General features: G+C 38.5%; 1 protein-coding gene across 1 annotated transcript; it reads right to left on the reverse strand.

Annotated features, from left to right (window-relative positions):
• Window positions 1-1,192: 1,192 nt before the first annotated feature.
• LOC127369188 (CBY1-interacting BAR domain-containing protein 2-like) lies at window positions 1,193-7,736 on the reverse strand. Its single transcript, XM_051410296.1, has 9 exons — window positions 7,635-7,736; window positions 7,226-7,460; window positions 7,063-7,131; window positions 4,390-4,491; window positions 3,989-3,994; window positions 3,767-3,871; window positions 3,556-3,669; window positions 2,190-2,393; window positions 1,193-2,079 (listed from the first exon to the last, which is right to left on the reverse strand). The coding sequence occupies exons 1-9, from the start codon at window positions 7,652-7,654 to the stop codon at window positions 1,885-1,887; spliced, it is 1,050 nt and encodes a 349-aa protein (XP_051266256.1). The 5' UTR covers window positions 7,655-7,736; the 3' UTR covers window positions 1,193-1,884.
• Between the last annotated feature and the right edge of the window lie 3,138 nt (window positions 7,737-10,874).

Genomic DNA, 10,874 nt, shown 5'->3' on the forward strand with positions numbered 1-10,874 from the left:
TGTTGTACCTTCAACAACCTCTTTACCACTTGAGGGAAAAATAATCATTTAACCAGTACTAAAAGCAACATGTGGACTGTCACTCTAACAGAAGAGTCTTTGTAGGAGCTGTTATTCAATCTATAGCATGCTTAGCATAATATCCAGTGGTCCCAGTCATGTCTTTACAACGGAAATGACTGAGAGATAGCCTCTAAGCTTGTAAAAAAGTCGCTGACAAGTATCGAACACGTTCACTGACATCCAGAAAGACTCCGCCATTTACGTTAAAACAACCTCTCCAACACGAGACGGAGCCGCGGTGCAAGCTGTCCGGCTGTTGTCTTAAGCAGAACTGTGTGTATATATAAATATATATATATATCTGGCTGGTCCCTTTCTCGAGTCTGTTACGGTCCTCCTAGCCGTGCCGACTCAACTAAGAAAAAAACTACTTAACGTGTTCAGTATACATCAACAGAAGAAGAAACAGTGTAGGCTAATGTTAACTTAAAATACACAAAGAAATATCAGTAATGAGAGTATGATGTTAATTCCATGCGCTAAGTACAAACAAGTAAAATGAGCGGAGCCATCGATTTATATTAAGCTCGGTCCGACAAGTTCAAACATTAACTTCAACAGCTAACGTTAGCTAGCGAGTTGACAGCTAGCTAGCTAGCGAGTTTGGCCTTGCAAAGGTTTATGACAAAACATAGAAATGTGCCGTTATTATACTGATAGAAGCCTAATAGAACGGTAGTCTGAGGAGTAAAATGGCACTTTTACCTGGCTCAGGAGTCACGGTGAAGTCCAAGTGCAGACTGCTGAGCGGAGCGCGGGACAAAGCTGTGAACTCACCCAGTGAATGAACACCCAAATATCACTCCGCCAAAGAGTTACCCTGAACACAAGCTGTAGTTAAATGGAGAGAATAAACTCCCAAAATCTAACACTTTAGCACTTTTTTGTTTAACTCCAGATTTTTGAACTCCATGCGTCGATATATGAAATGTGCACACCGCCCTCTACTGGAGCTGAAGAAGAGCGGCTACTGACGTCACTCTCCTGCGCCGCTCAGATTGCCAAATCCTTTTCGAATTATGGGCACTATTTTGCGGGGCAGACCACGAAAACGAAATAGCAATCTCCTCTTTGTTTTCTTTTTGATGATGGCATAAAATGTGCAGTTAAGAAGAAAATGCAAATAGGATGATTGATTACTTATTTTATTAATGAGTCAGATAATGCAGCCACATTCTTAAAATGAAAAAGCATTTCTGCAAATGCATTTTAATTTGCAAATTTAATTTTCAGTGCATTCGGTGTTACATATTTAAAGCTGCAGTAGGTAACTTTTTATAAAAAATAACTTTGTCACACTGTCAACTTTTTGCTGAAACTTTCCCTATATCCCCACAGTAGTACATGTGACAGATAATCTGTGAAACAATCAGGTTCCTCTGGCACTAGAAGAATCTAATGCTTCTAATGGTATTTGCAAGAATCTACCAGGCCTGGACGAAAACAGCCAACTACCAACTCAACAATCAACTATCTTTAAGCCACCAACCTAAAGTGTCTTTCTGTCTTTCTCGGCTCTGATTGGTTGTTTTTGTTCAGCTGTGGTGAATTCTTGTAAATACCAGTAGAAGCACTAGGAGGAGCCAGAGTAACCAGATCTTTTTTTAAAAGCTTTAATATTGTAAACATAATTTGGGGATAATGCAGATTGGTGACAACAAAAAATTAAAAGAAGTGCTGATGGAAAGATAGCTGTACAGTCATCAGCATATCTGTTATATAGTATGGAGGAAACAACACAGTGTTTTCATTAATACAAAAACAGCACTGTGTACACATAGGTGTGTGTGTGTGTGTGTGTGTGTTTCCATACGCAGGCTGCTACTTTTGCCATTTGCGAATCTGAGCATATTGAGCGGCATAAGACTGCCTGCTGGTGTGCTGACCCTCCTCTGTCTCTGATTCATACATCTCCTCTTCTTCCTCCTCTTCGTCCTCTTCTTCTTCATCCTCTTCTTCCCCCTCTAGGTCATCCTCCTCCTCCACGCCTCTCTGGCGTTGTAAGGTGCTGCGAGACTGCAAATGAAAAAAGGTGAGAATTCTCAGGCTCATTGAGTGATGGCCTTCAGGACAGCAGTTTAGAATTGACCAGCAGTCACTATGGTAACAGAGACATCAGCGCTTACCCTCCTGGCTGTGTCTGGGTACTGGCTGTGTTGTCTGTGGTTTTGGCCTGCCGTAGAGGCCGGCGTTGACCTGAGGCTTTGGCCTTTGGGGGAAGCCAGAGGTGGACTGGGGTAGCGGCTCATGAGGGGAGAAGAGTAGCTGCTCAGTGTGGTGTCTAGGCGCCCAGCCAGAGGGTCGGACATCTTGATTCGTCCATTGAACAGCTATGGAGTCAAGAAATAATCAGAGTTTTCAAGCTTTTAGTCTCAGTTTTATATTTATAGTAGTTCTTTTAGTTCTACCGTTATCACCTGACTGTCCTTTTTGGAGTAGATCTGCTCTTATACTGTGTGTTGTAAATTCCGTTGAATCTCTTAGAGACCTCCTAATATTGAACTATTTTGGATGATGGATGACCATCCACCCAGTGTTCCTGGCTAAAGGGGTAGTTGTCAGATGCACCGACCTGTTTCACTGGAATAGTTGCTTCAGTTTTCAATTTATTACAGGGAAAGAACATGGTACTAGTTAATTAAATCGAAGCATCTAAGAGCATGGAACTAACTGATTCCTGAAAACATTGCATAAGCATCTATCATCAAGCCACAACAGGATACTTTGGGATTGGCAGTATATGGTATATAAAGGTAAGTAACTGTAACTCACCAATGTATTCTAAAACACTTATGGTATTTCCATGTAAATACTGTAATATTTCTAACAGTAATATGTACCTACTGGGTAGAAACGAAGTACTACTAAAATAACTTAACTTATTTAAACTTATTTAAAACTTATTTTCTTGATTATGAAATTATTTCATTACCATCTAGTTTCCTGGTATGTTTCCATATACTTACTATACTTAAGTAATCTGTTAGTAATCTAAAGTACTTTATACTTACTAGCTAGTTCTTTTGGTACTTTTCTAATAACTATTTTGTTGCTATCTAGTTTCCTAGTAAATACGAGGTAATTAGGGGACTGTAAAATAAAGTGTTACCTGGCACAGTCTCTGTAACTCTGATTAATCTATTTTTGGCCTCTTAGGGGGAGCAGAGCAACATTTTACATATTATGACCTTATAAAGTTGATATGCTGAATGGACAGAAAACTGTTTACACATCCAGCATACACAGAGCAACATTCATTTAGAGTGGTGTTTCTGGCCTGATAAAGGTTTAAGGTCTCAATTCGTTACAAAAATAACTGTCTCTTTAGCTGCTAAATGTTTCACTCTGTTCATCAGCTAGTCTCTAACTGTCTGTCTGCTGTTAGCTGCTGAGCAGGTAGTATACGGTGGGTTTCTCTTTACAGTTACAGTATATCAGTAATTACACAGTTTAGTTTCAGCTGTTATCAGGTGTATCATTAGCATGAGCTACCTCCAGATCCTTTTGAATGTCCATTGCTTCCAGGTTGTGGTATGTGTGTGTGTAGACCTCCAGTGCTTTAGCATGGAAGAGCATCTCCACTGTGATGAAGTCTGTGAAAATCCCCTGCCAAAAATCAAAGCAATGCTTGCCATCAGTGCAGCGTTGATGCTTTACCTGGAGGATGTATTATATATGTAGACTGTGTGTGTGTGAGACTGACTTTGATGTCCTCTAGCTTCTTCCTCTGGAAGTCTGTGATGGCCTCCTCTAGCTGTCTGATACTGCGCTGGGCATTGTTGGAAGCTTTCTGAGCATTTACTTCTGCCTGTCAATTAACACATGATACAACAAACAAAGCTTTACCTCATAGTCTGTATGAGCCGCCCAAAGGGTCAGTAATGTCATCATATGCATGAGATAATAATAAAATAATTTACATTACCTGAGACTGAAAGTTCTTGTCAAGAAAATATTCTCAAGTGTAATTGTGTATAATGTATAATAATATGTGGTGCCTATAAGTATAATATCATAAAAACAGATATATGGCCATAGATGTAAATTGCATATATAATATATCAATGTATGTCTCTAACCAATATCCATAACATAAGAAGTCCCACCAAAAATAGAAATTCAACCAAATTCAAACCTGAGATTGCATGATTTTTATGGTTACACCAAATGGAAATATACCATGTGGAATTTTTGGCAACTACACTAGAACTTTAAATAAAGTTGTGGGGGTTTGACTGACCCACTGGTGGTTCATTAAAGTTTAATAAGTCAATAAAACACATTTCTCATGTGTGGTGATAAAAAGAGTCCGTATGTGAAGGATACAATACTTTGTCGATCTGCTGGGTTCCTCAGCCGGACTTTCTCAAGTTTCTGCAGCTCCTTCAGCTCTCTGTTCAGATCACTGTTGAATTTCTTCAGATCTGCCTGAATGGTAGATACACTGTCAGCTACACAACACACAAGTATTTTTCATATAGTTCATGCAGTGCTGTAGTACTCGAGTCCAGTATCCAGGCGTTTTTTCAATTGTCTCGGACTTGTCTTGGACTTGTTAGTATATGGACTCTGACTTGTCTCAGTCTTTGGTCTTGCCAAATATTCTAATTAGTCTTGACCAAGTCCAGCAATATATGTTTTTGTTTTTTTTCTGAAGTAACTTCCTCCTTAAAAACAAACCCAATGATGATGCATGCTTGTTCAGAAAATGGCTATGGTAGTTCTAAATCCATCTAGAATTGGCATTGACATTGGCCATCTGGTTATCAAAACTTATTTCACTGGCAATGGCAAAAGCATTATTTTTGTCTGTCTCGGTCTTGACTCTGTCCCTCTCATTTGGACTTGGTCTTGACTTGTACTCAAACCTTCCAGTACTCGGACTTAACTTGGACTCAAACCTCCTTTGACTCGGTTTTGACTCGGTCTTGACTTGGTCTTGCCTTCGTCTCGACTTGGTCTTGACTAGGTCGACTGGTCTTTGGACTCGACAGAGGTGGTCTTGACTACAGCACTGAGTGCATGTAACACTTTCCACACAAGACAAAAACAGCACTGGTTGCAGCAACAGACTGAAAACTGAATTATCTGTCCAGCAGCCAAGAATTACAGCTGTCACAGATAATGAGGAGCTCAAAAGACAAGTCTGAAAAATGTTAACTGTCAGAAAAAATCATTAAGATTGCCTACAAGAGTCTGACAAGCGAGAGTGAGTATATGACAGATAGATAAGCTACACAAATGTGGGACTGACATTCTGCTGTCTCCTGTTTCCCCTTTTTTACAGACTATACCAGTGGTTAACAACCTTTTTCCTTTTCTATCATTGACCCTTGACTAAGTGATGATTTTATGGATATTTCATTTCATATTCATAAAACTAACATTACAGAACAACTGATAAACTTTACAGTGAACCCACATAGTGAACCCAATAACAGCAGGAAGTGTAAAATGGGTGATTGGGAGGAATTTTCTGAACACTTGAAATCTGTACTCATGTATGTTTTTGTATTCCGTTTACCATCCTTGCACTGGTGCATCGGCATAAAAGTTCAAGTTCAAGTATACAGTTCAGGATGAACTCCGACGCATCGTTTCATTTTGCACTCCCTGTACTATTATTTGCTAGTAAATGTTTAGTACACACACACAAAAAAACATGGTACTAGTTAATTAAATCGAAGCATCTAAGAGCATGGAAATTTGATATAACTGATTCCTGAAAACATTGCATTAGCACCTATGACACATCATCAAGCCACAACAGGATACTTTGGGATTGGCAGTATATGGTATATAAAGGTAAGTAACTGTAACTCACCAATGTATTGTAAAAACAATTACCGTATTTCCCAGACTATAAGTCGCTCCAGACTATAAGTCAGATCAGTCAAAAAATGCCTCATGAAGAGGAAAAAACCATATATAAGTTGCACCGGACTATAAGTCGCATTTATTTAGAAATGTATTTCACAAAATCCATGACCAAGAACAGACAGAGACTATGTAACTGGACACACAGAGGCCAAAAAGATTGAGAATTCTACCGGGAATGTTAATGAAGACGAAGGAGTGAAATGAGGTGAGCTGGGCGATATGAAGGCGGCCAATTTACAAAAGATTCACTGAACAAAAATGCTGAAAATTTAGCTAAAAATGTGGAGAATGCAATGCAATCAAGCATTTTGGGCGATGTCTAGGCAAACGCCGGCAGCAGAGCAAATACTCGGGAGGCTACCTTATTTAGAAATTTATTTTACAGCATCTAAGACCAAGAACAGACATTCAATCAGGAAATGCAAGTTAAACACAATAGCACACAGAAATTAACATAATACGCCACCGAGTCCAACAGGCAAGTTACCGGTAGCAAGTTCACCATCCATTAAATTCTTCGTCCTCTGTGTCGCTTCTGAACATAGTTGTATATATAACGGCTCTGGTTGTCACAAGCCTAGAGCGCCTTCTCGCGGCTGTGGACGGTAATGTTTAGGCTACTCCTCATTTCATGTTGGAATTATTAGTCAAAAACATGTTAAATTTCATATATAAGTCGCACCTGACTATAAGTTGCAGGACCAGCCAAACTATGAAAAAAAATGCGACTTCTAGTCTGGAAAAATACGGTACACTTATGGTATTTCCATGTAAATACTGTAATATTTCTAACAGTAATATGTACCTACTGGGTTGAAACTAAGTACTTACTAACCATTTATTTGGGTAAAAAAAACTCAGTACTTACTTTCTTTTTCTTATGGATACTACACAAATGATTTCATTACCATCTAGTCCATATACTTACTATAGTACTGTAAGTAATCTAAAGTACTTTATACTTACTAGCCAGTTCTTTTGGGTACTTTTCTAATAACTATTTTGTTGCTATCTAATTTTTTGGTAAATACCAGGTAATTAGGGGACTGTAAAATAAAGTGTTACTTGGCACAGTCTCTGTAACTCTAAGTCAGTATCAAAATCTTTATCCAAACTCACCCTTTTATTTTTGACTATGTCTCCGTAGGCTTTTAGTGGAGCAACAATTCTTGTCTCCAGTCTCTCTACCTGCAACAATGAATCATGATAACAAGCTCATATTAAAGAGTTTGATGCAGAAAACAGAGCACATTGATTCATGGAAAACCACAGTGTCTCTGACCTGAGCTTGCCTGTAGTCCTGCACCATGGCAAGGTCTTCAGCCAGGTTTTTCAGGCCTATCTGGAGCTCAGGCTCCTCTGTCTGGGAGAAGTCGAAGAGCTGAGCTACCAGCAGGTCTGCTTTGTCTCTGAGCTTGGCAGTCTTCCGGGTGTAAGAGGCTAACAGGGAGCAGATCTCACCCAGGTACTTCTCAGCATGTTTCACCGTCTGCTCCATGCTCTTCACATGGGCATCCCTGCTAGGACAAATTAAGAGAAATAATTGTAAATTAGCAATTTTTTTTGCAACATATAGAATAAACTAGCTTGTTCACACCCTGGCCAAAGCTCCCCAGTTTACAGAGGAGCTGTTGAGACTACCTGTTGTCAACTGTGTGTATAATGTGAAACATTAAAGCACTGACTCCTACCTGGACATGAGGCTGTTCATGTTTGTTCTGTTGTCCTCCCCACAGCTTCTCTCTGCTCTGTTGTTTGCCTCGGTTGGTTTTCACCTGCACCAGGTAACGGAAGACTGTTGCTATAGAAACACTAACAACAGAGGTTGTAACAGCTGTTGTGACGATGTTAGTGATGCCCTTTGCCACTTGATGGCAGCAGAGTATTATTATGGCCATCTACTGTACCTTAGAGCTGGAAGTGCTGCATCTCACAAAGGAACAATTCTTTTTTTCATCATATCAAGTGTCATTCTCTGGAGTGTTTTTTTTACATTGTCTTTCTATATCACTGCCACTGGGGGCACCAAGGCCTACCATATTCTCAGATTCAAAGAACCTGGTTCTCTACTGTCAGTCAGCTAAAAAACATTTATTCATGTAAATGAGAAAGGAAATGTACAGTGATAATTGAGGGCTTGGAGCCAAAGGGACATAAGTGTGTTGTGTGCAAACTTGAATTTGCTGTTACTAAACACAATAAAAAACACATTTTTGTGTTATCATATTGAGCATGATTTTAAAAACAATATTGCCAAAGTTTGAAATACTTTGCAAAAGAATGAGATACACCTTTTGGCACAAACATTTTACCAGCAGGGCTTGGAAGTAAATAATTGTAAACCATATTCATTTTAATTAAAAAGTACACACTTGTACACACAGAGGTGTTTCCAGACTTTTTTGACTGGGGTGGCACAAGTAGGGCACTGGCTTATGCAGAGGTGTCATTAAGTATCCCAGTTTTTACAATTCTAATACTGTTTATGGACCCCAGTCTGCAGAAATATTCAAATACAAAAATACATTTATACCACATGCAAAAAACTGTATGTTTTTTCCCCCCCAAATTGCATGGGATTAGCATAAAGTTAGCATGTGTGTAAATGAGACTTGTAGGTACCCATAAAACCCATTTTCATTCAAATGTCTTCAGGTCAGATGTTAAGGGACCACTTTGAAAATGGCCACCTCAGTTTTTCCATCGCTAAAATTTTACCTGACTTTGGAGCGTTATTTTGCCATGGTTGGTACCAATGGATGAGCCTGCTACAGCCTGGAAGAGGTAAGAATAACAGGGTGGCACTTGGGGTGGCCAAATATATTTCAGGGCCCCCCCTGGAAACACCCCTGACAATTACAATTCAATCAACACTGAATCAAGATAAGAAGATTGTGTTATCTTGAAATAATGCTCTGCAACTTTCACAAAGGCTAATGTATCAAATCAACTGATATTGATTTTTATGTTAAAGCCTGTGAAAAACTTATATAGACAGCATCACTCAATGTACATTAGACTTTTTAAAATATATTTTTGGAGTGCCCGTGTCATTTATTGATGTGTCCTGGGACTTTTGTGTTCTTTTGACACATTCAAAGGGCTATAAAACTCCTCAATGATCAAAATCCCACTTTTACCGTTACGCCGTTCAGTTTTATTTGCAACCTGTGGGTCATCACTTGAGTTGTGTCTTTTTGACACCGAAAAAACCAATGAACCAAAGCCAACTATGGTTCAAATTATGTCATATTATTATATTATATATATTAATATATTATTAATTACAATTTTGCAGCAATTCCAGGTCATTACGAACAACAATAGCCCCACCCAACCCACTCCCACAACCTGTTAAAACAGGAAAAGCTGCTTGAAGTTTGTGACACAAAAAGTTAAAAACAGCAAAGTCTTCAGTTTCAAGAGATAGCCAAGGCTACATGAAAAATAGCTTTGCTAAAGCAACACACCTGTTTATTCCAGCTTAATAATAATAAACAGGGACCTGTTACTCTATATAAATCTGCACAAAGGTTGATGCTAAGCTAACAGTTTCTTTCAATGACTGCTGATATCTTATATTCTTATTGAACTGTTGCTTAGAGGATCTTTGTCTCTTCCTGCTCTTTCAGTTTTCAGTCATACAAAATAACATCTGTTTGTCAAGAGGACTTTCTACATGCATGAAAGGCCATTAAAACATCTACAATAGTCCTCTCAAACATCTGACTGTACTGAATTAAGCTTTTGTGGCAGGTGACTCTGAACTTTTGAGGGGTATAGTGTGTATATTTTTAAAAGAGTTTTGGTAGAGCACTCGAAGGTGCTCAGTGTTCTTGTGCTATGTATTGATGCCATGTGGCTACATTTAATGTATTTGCTAAAAACTCAGTCCTGTTGTGAAAAATGCTAAATTTTCATGTGTGTTATCAGATACAGTACTAAACAAAGGAATTAAGTTTAATTTTGAAAAGGTATAACATGGTATAAAAAAACGGTACCACCATGCCTCCAATATCATCATTTTAGGACACAAGTTGCGCATGAGGCCATACATAGGTGGGACGTGAGTGGAACATACTGCTAGTGGGATATACAGATGGACAGCAGACAGAGACATTGATGGTGTAGCAGTGGTTTGACAAGTTTCACATTTTCCTACTTTTTCCACATTGTAAAGAGCTCATTGGAACTAAAAGGGCAGCCATCTATCAGGAAAGCACAAACTTTGATATCATTTCCTAAAGGTCAGGTTTACTGGTCAGATAACAGTATACACAGTTGTCTCCTGCTTTTCTGGTAAATATCATTTGTCTGAAGCTGTGGTATACCATCATTCTAATTAAGCATGGATTCTCCTCAGTGCATGAATGTTGTCCACATGGCAGTACCTCCACCTGCTGGTTCTTTACTAGTACTACACACTTGGAAATCATATAGTTTGATTATATTTTTGATAGTCATGGCTATGACTGTGATGTATTTTACCGTTTAGAATGTAGTCAATTAATCAGAATCTCTAATTCAATCAGTGACTGCTATCAGTTGTGAGAATAGAGTGATCTGTATTACTAAAAGCAACATATATATAAAAAAGATTATGATAAAATGGATATTTCAATCTTGGCCACAAACATTGCATTAAATTTAACATAAGAAGAGACAGTGAAAGACAACTTGGCCAACACACTTTTAAATTCTCTTTTTTCCTCTGAGACTTCTCTTTTCCGCCATAGCTAGCCTAACTAGAAAGACTCAAGACAAGTAGCCAAAGCAGAAAGGGCAGCCAGAACAGGGATTAACTGACAAAATGTTGAAACTTTTGCTTTTATTCAGTCTGTAATGGCTACACATTCTTACAGGAGAATGTAAGAATCACTTTAGACTTAACAATAATAAATTAAAATGTTAAAAAATAAGACTTATTTCAT

The sequence above is a fragment of the Dicentrarchus labrax genome, unplaced genomic scaffold, assembly GCF_905237075.1.
Source record: "Dicentrarchus labrax unplaced genomic scaffold, dlabrax2021, whole genome shotgun sequence".
Taxonomy (NCBI): Eukaryota; Metazoa; Chordata; class Actinopteri; family Moronidae; genus Dicentrarchus; species Dicentrarchus labrax.

What these genes read in the sequence shown, in the direction of transcription:
- LOC127369188 (XM_051410296.1), bottom strand. Translation starts at nt 7,654, where the DNA reads ATGAACAGCCTCATGTCCAG. An exon ending in ATGAACAGCCTCATGTCCAG is followed by an intron (nt 7,461 to 7,634) that starts GTAGGAGTCAGT and finishes TTGTCCTAGCAG; the next exon opens with GGATGCCCATGTGAAGAGCA. An exon ending in ACATTCAAAAGGATCTGGAG is followed by an intron (nt 2,394 to 3,555) that starts GTAGCTCATGCT and finishes TTGACTCCATAG; the next exon opens with CTGTTCAATGGACGAATCAA.